The sequence below is a fragment of the Triticum urartu genome, chromosome 2A (assembly GCF_056163025.1).
Source record: "Triticum urartu cultivar PI428250 chromosome 2A, HENAU_Tu73, whole genome shotgun sequence".
Classification (NCBI taxonomy): domain Eukaryota; kingdom Viridiplantae; phylum Streptophyta; class Magnoliopsida; order Poales; family Poaceae; genus Triticum; species Triticum urartu.
The window spans coordinates 586,480,636-586,493,535 of record NC_141874.1 but is presented as its reverse complement, the minus strand read 5'-3'; the positions used below and the strand labels follow the sequence as shown (position 1 = coordinate 586,493,535).

General features: G+C 44.3%; 2 protein-coding genes across 2 annotated transcripts; one reads left to right on the top strand and one right to left on the bottom strand.

Annotated features, from left to right (window-relative positions):
* The first annotated feature begins 448 nt into the window (after window positions 1–448).
* Window positions 449–5,540, top strand: LOC125538903 (polyadenylate-binding protein 2). Its single transcript, XM_048702225.2, has 9 exons — window positions 449–976; window positions 1,846–1,964; window positions 2,057–2,713; window positions 2,792–2,869; window positions 2,948–3,037; window positions 3,490–3,624; window positions 4,216–4,395; window positions 4,678–4,887; window positions 5,044–5,540. The coding sequence occupies exons 1-9, from the start codon at window positions 694–696 to the stop codon at window positions 5,287–5,289; spliced, it is 1,998 nt and encodes a 665-aa protein (XP_048558182.2). The 5' UTR covers window positions 449–693; the 3' UTR covers window positions 5,290–5,540.
* Window positions 5,541–9,259: 3,719 nt separating this feature from the next.
* Window positions 9,260–12,883, bottom strand: LOC125538902 (uncharacterized). Its single transcript, XM_048702224.2, has 8 exons — window positions 12,491–12,883; window positions 11,837–12,048; window positions 11,032–11,313; window positions 10,813–10,935; window positions 10,271–10,421; window positions 9,988–10,199; window positions 9,761–9,797; window positions 9,260–9,628 (listed from the first exon to the last, which is right to left on the bottom strand). Exons 1-8 carry the CDS (start codon window positions 12,810–12,812, stop codon window positions 9,498–9,500), a joined length of 1,470 nt encoding a protein of 489 aa, XP_048558181.1. The 5' UTR covers window positions 12,813–12,883; the 3' UTR covers window positions 9,260–9,497.
* Between the last annotated feature and the right edge of the window lie 17 nt (window positions 12,884–12,900).

The window sequence follows — 12,900 nt, the reverse complement described above, 5'->3', positions numbered from 1 at the left end:
GGGTTGCAATCCACGTTTTTGTAGGGGAAGGTCCCAATCCACGTGATAAAACCTGTACCGTCACGTTTTTATTTTGAGCGGTTCCTGTGCCGTCACGTAAGGGGGACACGAACCCGGCTGACGATCCGGTCAGCCCAACCCAAGTCGAGCGGTGAAGGCCGGTCGAGACCCCATCAAACGCGGCGCACCGGGCGGGCTCCACCCAAGGCCCGCGAGCCAGCCCCCTCAGTCCCATCCAGCCCACCCCAGCACAACAACCCAGACGGCTGGCGAATCCGTCCGTACGCGGACAACTGTCCAGAGCCCCCCCACGTCGACCCGCGCAGTAGACCCAGTCCAGGAGCACCCCGCCCCCGCTGGCGCACCAACGCCGCGCCCACGCCAGCCCGCCCCGAACAAACCCTAAGAAGGAGCACGCGCCGCAGCGCCCATATAACCACCTTCCCCCGCGTCGGCGTCGCCCCCCCGGTTGAGAGAGTCGTGCGTGCCCCCGCGTGTTCTCCGCCTACGGCCCCTCCTCTCTCTTTGTATCCCGCAACCAAAAACTACCCCAAAAAAATTCGCAAAACCAAAAAAATCCCCCGAGGCCCGGCGGGATCTGCTCCTCCTCCCCGCTATATACCGATCGAGGAGATAGGGTTTAGCGCCGATTCGCCGGGGGGGAAAATCGAAAAAAAAGGAGGAGGAATCGCGATGGCAGCGCAGGTGGCGGTGGCGAACGGCGGCGGCGCGGCTCCGGCGGTGCCGGCGGCGGCCGTGGTCCCCGCGCCCGTGGCCGCGGCGGCCGGAGGGGTCACGCAGCCGCTCCCGACCACGTCGCTCTACGTCGGCGACCTCGAGGCCAACGTCACCGACTCGCAGCTCTACGAGCTCTTCAGCCAGGCCGGCCAGGTCCTCTCCGTCCGCGTCTGCAGGGACGTCACCTCGCGCCGCTCCCTCGGCTACGCCTACGTCAACTACAGCAGCTCCATGGATGGTACGGCGATCCCCTCCCCCCCTCTCGTATCCATCTCTGCGCGATTTGTTTCGATGTTGTTGAATTGCGGTGTGGTCGGACGGCCGGAGGTTTTTGGGGTCAAATAGATAGATCCAATCTCGTCTATCAAACATCTGTGGTTGAATTGGTCGGATATGGATTGGTTTTGTCCGCAATTGAGTAGGTAATTGAAGCGATTATGCCAGGGAAAATTATTTCTTTACAATTGATTGATGCAAATCTGTTTCTTGCAATGTAACTTGGATTTGTTGTGTTCTTGGTGATGGGAGGGATGTCAGCGCCCCTTGAATGTATCGTGTTACAGGACGAATGCAAGAGAATGATGCAAAGCCATTACTTTTGTTGATAATTGGGTCTCATTTATAATTTAATTGCCAGGTTGTTCCTTTGCTGTATTTTAGGTATGTAGGTTTTGGGGTCATCTCTGTGCTGCCTATATGGCAAGGATTGATGCGTCTCCCTAATTGATTAGGAGTTGTGGTATTAGCTGGCCTTTAGCTGCTACTAAATTATTATTTGGACTAGCTGTTACATAGATAGAGTAGAGACACTGAGCGGCATTCATTCACTAGCACGGTAAATTCTGTGTGCACATTTTTCTGTATCCACGATGATGTTATGGGGTGTAACAATATGTTAGGTACTGCATATGGTGCATGCTGTAGATAACTGGCAATTAAATATGGAAATACATGTTTTTGATAAAAAACAATGCTTTAAGCCTCATCAAACTACATCATCTGTCAGCATTGTTGTTATTCAATTGCTGCTTTGTTACTGTGCTAGTATTATTGTAGTTAACATCTGGAGTATATCATGCTGCTTGACTAATTAGTTCCATTCGACAGCTGCAAGAGCAATGGAAGCGCTGAACTTTGCTCCACTGAACAACAAGCCCATTCGAGTTATGTACTCGAACCGTGACCCAAGCAGCCGCAGAAGCGGATCTGCAAATATCTTTATCAAGGTGCTGTCTCATCTTTTAATTTGCATAGCCACTCTAACATAATCAGTTTTTCTCTGGACTTATCTCTGATGAGCATTTTGAACTTTTTCCAGAACCTTGACAAGACAATTGACAACAAAACTCTTCATGACACCTTCTCTGCATTTGGTGCAATTCTATCATGTAAGGTTGCCATGGATGATATTGGCCAATCCAAAGGCTTTGGATTTGTTCAGTATGAGAAAGAAGAGTCTGCACAGTCTGCAATGAAAAGCCTAAATGGCATGCTTATCAACGATAAGCCTGTCTATGTTGGACCTTTTCTCCGCAAGCAAGAGAGAGATAATTCTTTTGACAAGGCAAAATTTAACAATGTCTTTGTGAAGAATTTATCTGAGTCTACTACAAAAGATGATCTAGTCAAAGTATTCAGTGAGTATGGAACTATTACAAGTGCTGTTGTAATGATTGGCATGGATGGTAAATCAAGGTGCTTCGGCTTTGTCAATTTTGAGAGCCCAGATGATGCTGCTCGTGCTGTTGAGGAACTTAATGGAAAGAAAATCAATGACAAAGAGTGGTATGTTGGTAGAGCTCAGAAGAAGTCTGAAAGGGAGATGGACTTGAAGAGAAGGTTTGAGCAAAGCATGAAAGATGCAGCTGATAAATATCAAGGACAGAACTTGTACTTGAAGAATTTGGATGATGGCATTACAGATGATCAGCTACGTGAGCTGTTCTCTAACTTTGGCAAAATTACCTCTTGCAAGGTAATTTCATGTTTTGCGATCATACTTCTTCTCGTTGTCTAAATGATGTATGATCATTGCTGACCAATTTTTTAATAGATAATGCGTGATCAAAATGGTGTTAGCAAGGGCTCTGGCTTTGTTTCATTTTCTACCCGCGAGGAAGCATCTCAGGCTGTAAGTTTGTTTCCCAAATATTGCTGTATCAGTTGTTCTGATTCACAAAATGGCTTGACTTGTTCTTTGTTTACGCAGCTCACTGAAATGAATGGCAAAATGATATCTGGAAAGCCATTATATGTTGCATTTGCACAGCGTAAAGAAGATAGAAAAGCAATGTTACAGGTACAGTTCTCGAATAACCTGAGTTTCTTTCATAGTAATGTCAAAATAGTACTTATTGATAGTGACCACTGTATATAGACAAATAACAGTACACTGATGCCATGGTTATTGCTGCTTTTTATCACATGGAATAAATTGGATTTTGGATGCTATGATAGAGAAGACAGGTCATCTGTATATCTAGATAAGATGTTCAACTTGAACCACCTTCATTCACTTTTTAAGTTTCATGTTATTTTCACATTTGAGGCTCAATACTTGAGGATGTGCATGAAAAATGGGACTTTCATAGTCTGCACCGTAAATTTAAATTATGCTCTTGACATTTTTTCTTATTTAACTTGATTGAACACTGCTTCTGTATTTTCTTGAAAGAGCAAGTTATTACTGTTGATTTATTTCTGATTATCCATTGTAAATATGCTGATGGTAACAAATTCCATATTATTCAGGCTCAATTCTCTCAGATGCGCCCTGTACCAATGACCCCTTCTATGACTCCTCGACTCCCAATGTACCCTCCTATGCCTACTCTTGGGCAGCAACTCTTCTATGGGCAAGCTCCACCTGCTATGATACCCCCTCAGGTACTTGTTGTAAGCTGTGTTAGTTTCATTTCAAACTTTGTGTTACATTCAGGTTTTCCTGATGTAAAACTGGAGAAGCAACATTTTCCCATTTTTTTCAAGTTAAGGTACAAGTAGCTTGTGCTGTCTTAAGTTTTAGTTTGCACCCTATTTCATAGGGGGCATTGCAAGGGGTCAGTGGAAATGTTCTTCTAGCGTAATGGTCTACCAAATTTATAGGGGTGAATCAACATCAGTGTTCAATATCATTTTTGTTTTTGATGTTTGTGTGTTTGGTTGGGAACATACTCTTGAGTTAAAGTAAATGTAGCTATGCGGTGTGTAAGTAAATATGGGTTGTTCACTTGTCAACACCATTGGATTATTTATTCCGTAGTTACGGCATGCTCACAGTGAACACTTTTGTTGTCATGCCTCGTTCGTTTTGGCATTTTGCTTGAAATTGTAGTCATTTTTTTGAATTATGTTAATATATACTGCATGCTTCCTGCTGGCATTTTAATTTTTATTATTTGCCTAGGTGAACTTAAATGGAAATTGGAAATGTAACAGCTTTATACTTACAATATTCCTACCTTTACTTTTTTGTAGCCTGGGTACGGTTTCCAGCAACAGCTTGTTCCAGGAATGAGGCCTGGGGGTGGTGCCCATATGCCAAATTACTTTGTGCCAGTTGTCCAACCAGGTCAGCAGGGTCTGCGCCCAGGTATCAGGCGCAATGGTCCTGGGTCTGCTCAGGGACAGCAAACTCCTCAGCCATTTCAGCAACAGGTTTGCTACAATGCATTCTCGTGTCTTTACATTTCTTGCTATCAATTATTGGAGGCTGTTGTTAGGGTGATATTTTTGATGGCAAAAGTAAATCGGCCTTTTCCTCTTTGCTAAGAAGTATAATGTGCCAGTGTTTCACTTCTTTGCTAAGAAGTATAATGTGCCACTGTTCTTATTGTTGAATTCCTTGTTGTGCTGGCATTGTGTGGCTAAGTGATTTTTGCCATAGAGTAGTGAAATTACAGTGGCTTATCGCATATCTTATCACTGTTGTTTTAACAGATGGTTCCAAGGGGACGTGTCTACCGGTACCCACCTGGACCTCGTCACATGCCTGAGGTTCAACAGATGCCTGGGGTTGGTGTTGGAGGTATGGTTCAGCCATATGATATGGGAAGCTTCCCTGTGCGAGATGCTGGCGTGTCACCTGCTCCTCCAATTGGAACACTCACATCTGCCCTTGCAAATGCTACTCCAGAGCAACAAAGAACGGTATGTCTGAATGAATCATCTTCTAACTGTATCTGTTGTTTAAATCTATCCGTTACTCCATGCTAGTATGATTGTTTGGATATAATATGCCCATGCTGTTCTGTGTCCATTTGTACTGTCAGTTTTCTGATATTGTAAATAATCTCTTCCATCCAGATACTTGGCGAAAGCCTCTATCCACTTGTTGAGAAGCTTGAACACCAACAAGCTGCCAAGGTGACCGGCATGCTTCTGGAGATGGACCAGACGGAGGTGCTGCATCTGCTTGAGTCTCCAGAGGCTCTCAAGTCCAAGGTTGCTGAGGCGATGGATGTTCTCCGCAACGTGGCCCAGCAGCAGAACCCCAACGCCCCTACCAGCCAGCTCGCCGGTCTAACCTTGAGCGACGTCATTATCTCTTAGATTAGAGTCAGTTTGCAAGCAGTCTCATGATGCTATAGATTGTTTTGTCCTCCATGGTTGAACTTTGGTGAGTTGCGTTTTTGCACTGGTTGTTAGGCTCTATCTGCCTGGTCTCTTTGCCAATGATTGGCAGGCACCTTTTCCCGTGTTTGGCTACTATTGAGGGCTTGGTTACATACCTCTTATGCGGTTATGACTTGCCGAAAGTTTTGCTATTAAATATGAGTGAAGAGTGACATTGCTGTCCGACATTACTTGCTTCAGTTGCTTTGTATGGGATACCATCATCTGCGGGGGTACTGACCAATGGCTGAAGTTTTTTCCTCCTTATTACGTACCGTTCTTCAAATATTAGTTTCATAAGATATGCTAGATGGTATGGCGTGCTCTGCTGACCATAAGTATGCTTAAGAGTTATTTGTCTAATTTTTTCAATCTTGCTTGTTACTTTAAAAAGAGAATCGTCCGCCACACTTTGTAGGAGTACTCCCTAAACTAATGTTAGAGCATTTAGAACACTAAAGTAGTGATCTAAACACTCTTATATTAGTTTACAGAGGGAGTACTTCTCTAAACCATTTTCAGTTATTTCATCAATGTATGTAAGCATTCTTAGTTAGCACTAAAAAACCATCAGCAAAATCAACCCAAAACAACAATGGGAAGTTGGCATATGGGCGCTTCACATCATGAAATCCAATCAGGTTACCAATCTGAATTAGTGTTCAAGACTGCATTGAGAATGATGTTGCAAATTCTGTTTGGTTCCTTGGGGAGCTCTAGCTTGCATCGCATGAAGGAGCTTGGTTGATGTTGGTCTGGTTGAGCTGATGCAAGGAGTAGAGAAGTGTGTTTGGTGGACTGCATGATATGAGGCAGGCTAAGCTCAAATTTTGTTTGGTATGTTGCATGTGGGGTTGTATGAGAGATGCTACATACAACATGTTTTTTTGTAGTCTGCAGATATCTTTGATTCAAGGTGCTTTGGTGACATGAACTCCAACTCAAATACCTTTGATTGAAGCAAAAAAAAAAAAATGGTGCTTGTACATACTCCCCACAATCTGCCTTGCATGGGAAAAAGAGCATCGATACTCCACTGCAGTCCATACAATCAGTCCATACTACTTTTATAGCAAGAAAAAACCTGCTCTAGAAAACGCTGCAGGATGAAACCGTGCAGGTGCACAACCACCAGCATCACGTCGGTAATACTACTTTTATAGCAAGAAAAGAGCCTGCCTTAGAAAACGTTGCAGGACGAAACCGTGCAGGTGCACAGCCACCAGCATCACATCGGTAATACTACTTTTATAGCAAGAAAAGAGCCTGCCCTAGAAAACGTTGCAGGACGAAACCGTGCAGGTGCACAGCCACCAGCATCACGTCGGTAATACTACTTTTATAGCAAGAAAAGAGCCTGCCCTAGAAAATGTTGCAGGACGAAACCGTGCAGGTGCACAGCCACCAGCATCACGTCGGTAATTCCATTGTCCATTGCGGACTATTATCCTCTTGCTCTCCGTCGTGTCGGTAAATAATATGGACGAGCGGAATCTAGTTATTTACATCAGGTTTGCAATCTAGTTTCTCACAGGTTTGCAATGTTATCGTGTCGGTAAATAATATGGACGAGCGAAATCTAGCTGGTCCTAACATGTTTTTCTCACATTAGCACAATAGCTGTTTTCACACGACTTCTGTACTTTCTGTACCTCTGTAACATAATATAAGACGTTTCTTTGACACTATAATAGTACAAAGGGAGTACTCAATAACATTGCAAACCTGTGAGAAAAACGACAAATAAGTGCTGAAAAGGAAGCAGAAATTAAGATCCATCACTTGGTTGTACAATTTACGCGATAAATGAAATACATGTTAGGACCAGCTAGGAAGGCCCTTGCCTCCTTCCACATGGCCAGGTCATGGAGACGAGCCTGCAGCTCCATCTTTATGCACACATGAGCATGGCAGTGTAGAAACCTATGAGACGAATGATTTAGCATCGCTTGCCATCTATTTTTTTTTCGAAACGGAGGCATAAGATTTGCCTCATCTATTAAATAAGAAGAGAATAGAGTTTAGAGGTTTACAACATATCCACACAATTTCGGCATGACAATTACTCGCCCTGAAAAATATTCTCTAATTTCTTTGCTCCCGCGGCCATCCAAAGCTTGGCCTCCTCGACGATGGCGGCAAGTAGGATGGTCGGTGGTGCACTCTTGTGGCAGAACATCCATGCATTTCTTTCATTCCAAATGGTCCACGAGACGAGCATGGTGAAGGAGGCCATAGCTCGCTTGCCATCTATCACTTCCAACATAAAACACCATTGAGAATATTAGTAAATAAGGTTATAAAACTCCCTATTTGAGATATTTTCAAACAACCTGCAACATAAAACAACATTCACAAGTAAGTAACCGGTGGTGCGCTCTTGTCAGAATAGAGAGACTATATTTAAGGGGAGAGCTTACTACTTTGCAAGAAGAAAACATAAAAGCTAATGATGAAGAACTTCTGATGGTAAAGAAGAAAATTCACGAGTTGCTGCAGACAAATTTCACCCATCAATGCTGGAATGCATTTGATTCATCAACTTGCTTTGCCTCGATGTCACCAAGCAAATTGATGAACCCAAACAAAAACATGGCTTTGTCAAGCATCCCTCTGACAAGTGCTGGTATGAGACAAAGCCCATTCTTCTCAGCCTCAGTGACAGTCTTTGAGTTTCTTGGACTTCTCTGTTGCAATCACATATTCAGGGGATTGATCTTTCCTATTCTAACAAGCCTTAATTTAGTGTCTAAAAAGTATACCTTGCCAAGAGACAAATACATTTTGAAAAGCGTGGCTTGTATAGTTTGCACTTGTAAGAGACAGGAAACTTTGGGAAGTCACATGGCCTATATAGACAAGAAAGGGAAAATACATCACCGGTGTTGTAAGAAAGATTATCCATATAGGTAAAATGGCAATTTCAAGGAAATAATAACATATACCAATACAATGTAAAACAGGACTACATAAAAAAAAGCACCCAGTTCATCTTGGGTATGCCTTGACACTCCTGTAATAGGTGAATGATGTGCAATTTTCCTACCCAACAGAAACGCAAGGATGCTAATTATGTAACATTAATATGAGCATGTCAGGAAAAAACATCTTGGCATAATCGTATAGTAGTAGCTCGTCCATACTTACAGCCGATGCCAAACGTGAACCTGAATCTCCATCCTGTTTGGATGAAGAACAAGAGAAAGAAACGGCACTACATCAACCAGAACAATCCCCATTTGTGCAATAAGAATATGCGAAAAATACAATTAAACAAGGCCAACGTGCTGCTGTAAGGATGCATCCGCCAGTCACGCGCCGCATCGCGAGGAAGACGGGCAAGCGAGTACGACGTGGTGCTGCACCCCTACGTACGCCATGGCTCCTACGGCAAGAAGGTCCCCGTCGGCTGCTCAGCGTTATTGCCGATCTCAATGACACGACGTTCGCTAGAGCCTCATCTACCGAGGACAAGTAAACCGCCTGCGTTGGGAGAGCGCGCGCAGTGGTGAGGAACTGGTGCGCGAACTGCATGCCGCCGGCAATGGCAGTGATGGGGATCCCCGGAGCCAGGAAGGGTAGCCGATGATCCCGCTGCAGCGCCGCGTGGTGGGAGGAGGACGCCGCCCCGGCTGTCGCCCAGGTCCCAGCCGCTGTCACCACCGTGGTCCGGGCGGAAGTCTAGCGAGAAGCTATTCTGTCCTCCATTTCTCTTCTTCTTCCCCAAGTTCATCCTTCTCCTCCTCCTCTCAGCCACTGCTGTCCCTGTCATCCGATCGGCACTCTTCGCTCCCCTAGCCCTCCCCATGGGGTCCCTCCCAGCATGGCAACGTAAGTTAAGACTAGAGTGTATATTTTCTAGCGCTCAGTGTCGTACTTGTATCCTTGTGTAGCATAGAGGAATACCTTTTCCATAACTTGTTTTATTTGAATTTAACTTCTGAATCCATGAGACAAGGAAGGTTACAGGAAGACTAGTTCTGGACGCATGCAGTATGATGCAGAGTTTACATAACTGGATGTAGGCAGCAAGGGCCTACTACCAACTACCAAGTAGAGTAGCAACCATTTGCTTCTACTACTAAACTGAAACAAGATGCTTGTCTGAGTATCGGATGCTGGGACGACAAAAACGAACAACACGCTCACGCGATGAACACCTGGATCCTATCTCCCATGCCGTCCTCAAAATCAAGCAGTATCTGCCCGTTCTGGGGGTTGTCCGAATCCATAGGCGCGTTCCGAAGCCTTTCCATGATATTAGTTCCAGCCAGGCCTGCAGATTGCCAAGGGAGATGATCTATGAACGAAACATACACACACCAAAGATTCTTTTCTTTCTATCTCGAAAATACAAATGTAGTTACAGATTCATGTTCCTCCTAATAACAAGAATAGAAGCACCAACCTGGTATAACTTTTGTCATCCCTTCTAAGAATCCAGCCTGTTGCAGAGAAAGCAGGAACAGAAGGAAACAACCTTTTAATCAGTATGAGAATTACTCAATTATAGAACATTTGCACAGATACTACTAAAAGCGAAAAATCACTTGAGTGTCAATTTCAGAACTTCTGAGTCAACTAGTACTACATATTGATTATTGAATCAAAAATAGACTGTAAATGGGTTCTTACAGGTATCCTGGCATCAATTTTCTGGACCCCATCTCTTCCTGTAATCTTTAATCGAAGTGTGCGGGACCACATCCCACTTGAAGGACCTCTGCCTCCAGCGGAACCAGGATCATAGAGCTGTGGCAGTATGTCAATAATAGGTTCTTGTGATTTCTCAGTCCTCGACTTGGTGTCTCCTGAACTGCTTGCTTCAGTTGTATAATCATAATTACCTATAATTGTGTTTTAGCAGGATAAGAAAAACCATTCATATTCAACATAGTTTACGAGAGAATATGCTCACCACTCCCAAAGGATGATTGAGCTGGTGACGCAACGTATCGCTTTTCCTCTTCATAATAGCGGTTAAACCCTAGTGTATCCTTGATCTCCTCAAATGATGGCAAGCTACTTGGAGGAGGTATGCGGCCACCTTTTATAGCAACAAGAGCATCCTGCACATCAGGGTGTCTTATACAGTTAATGATTGACAGCGGTCATGTATCATATGCGTGGTACCAAATTGAACATGAATACACAGAAGATTTTGTACCCAAATGATATGTCATCAAATGGAAGAAGCATACAATAACTGCCAGTTCAAAGACATAGAAGATGGTACATACATGACTCTATACGCCTATATGTGAGTGTGCGCAATTTTATTTTTCTTTGGCAAAAACTTCTACCGGGAATCCATGTGCATGATCCCTTAGGACACAACTACTCCTGTTAGTGATACAATAAATAACATGTGAGTTGGTTTTCAGGCATTTTATCTCTCTTAAGTTGGTGTGCAAATACAACACAAGTACTTGAAGCATGTACAAAGTATAAAAAACTAACCTCCATTGCACGCATTGATACCCCAATTAGAGATAATGGGTAGGCTATGATTTTGTAACCAATTTCTTCAAGTTCAAGAGGGCTCAGTATAGGAGTTTTACCACCACCTTCTAACATGTTGGCCTGCAGAAAGAAGCATGGAGTATGCTGAGGACATAAATCTTCCATGGCGGTCAGAAATAGTTCGGAAAAACACTACTGCATTAGAGTAGATCTAACCATTTTTGGAACTCCAGGTGAAACTGCACAAAACGCCATCATCTCTTCCCTTGAGGCAAGGGCATCAATGAATAGAACATCTGCTCCAGCATCAGCAAAAGCTCGTGCTCTCCATAACGCTTCATCAAGAGACAAAGCTTGACGAGAATCTGTCCTTGCCACAATAACAATGTCAGAGCCACTCTCCTTCCTGGCATCTACAGCAGCTTTTATGTGCATAATCGCTTCCTCTCTCGAGACAACTTTCCTTCCTTGTGTATGTCCACATGCTTTTGGTGACACCTTCATAATACTATATACATCATATCACTAAAGAAGGAAGTTATCAAAAGGGAATACGAAGATTTATCATAAAAATAACGGCAGTCATTTTTTAATATAAAACAAAATCATATCTGCAAAGTGCAATGGAAATAGAATGTTTACATATTTTAAATACATCGATCAAAATCAGGATAAATGATCCTTGATTGCTAGAATATGGATTATACTATACTACGGATATGAGATGTCAGCCAGGGTCCAGAGCAGAGACTTATTAGGTCAGTAGCAGGGGTTGTTGTCCAAAATTACGGTTAACATGAAACTAAATGCACAGCCAGGATGTTTAAAACTATATACAAACTCTCGTAAAACATAAACTACATACAAACATAAAATATGTGTAAAATGACATTTAGGTTCTTATGAAGGTGAAGCACTCTAGTTCAGTGATGCAATAGTTTGTGTATATAAAATAGGTTATAGAAGCAAAACAGCTGGATAATTTAGTAAACAGCACAACATTGGAAGAGTATCAAAATACCTGATCTTCAAGAATAATTCCAGCAAAACCAGCATTGATAAATCCTTTCACTGTCCTCTTGACATTCATACAGTTTCCATAACCATTATCAGCATCACCAATTACAGGTATTGACACTGCTTCAGTGATTAAACGCCCTTGATCTATCATTTCGCCATAGGAGATCAGACCAACATCTGGCAATCCAAGCCTTGCAGCAGATATTGAGAAGCCTGAAAGACAAAATACTGTTAATTTTTTCAAGATTGAAATCTTGTAGATCTCCTTTTACATAGGACTGGGCTAGTTCCCTAAGCAACTACTACGCCCTGGTTCCATTTTCAAGTTCTGACCGAGCGACCGTGACAACAAACTTGTGGTGATCTGATATGTGCAATGCCACTTGATCAAAGCGCCCTCAACAGAAGCATAGCCAATATAGACCCGCACAAGAGCAAATTCTCACTTCAGTATAAGGTTTCATCATCTTTATGACATATGGAGTATACGAGGTAGTATAAGTATAACACTCACAATCTACAGAATGACAGAAACATGGTGACACAGCAAGCACCCGTTGCCATGTTCAGGAATTGGAAGTATGGTACACTATGCCACTATGATGGGAGTGTGTGTGAGAGAGAGTCCTGCAGAGGCAAAAGAGCGAACACGTACCGCTCGTGAAGCAGGCCCTGAACCCGGCGCGCTCGACTAGGCGGGCGCTGAGCGCATCGTAGCAAGCGGGCGCCTGGTGGGCGCCCGGCGTCTCCAGCACTCTCCGGAGCGCCGCCGCGGGCTGCTCCCCGGCGCCCGCTCCGGCGCTCCCTCCGGCTGCGGCGTAGGAGCAGCGCGGGGAGATCCAAGCGCGCGCGGACAGGGGAGGGGCTCGGCGCTGGAGGAGCGGAGGTGGCCGGACGCGGCAGGAGCCGGCGCGGCCTGAGGTGCACGGGGACGGCGAGGCGGGCGGCTGGTGCAGGAGAGCGGCGTAGCACGCCATTGCCAGTTTGCCACTGCCCACTTGGAGAAATCAGCTCCTCCACGACGCACCGGTCCCAGTTTCGCTGCCTCCCCGGTCCCACTTTGGC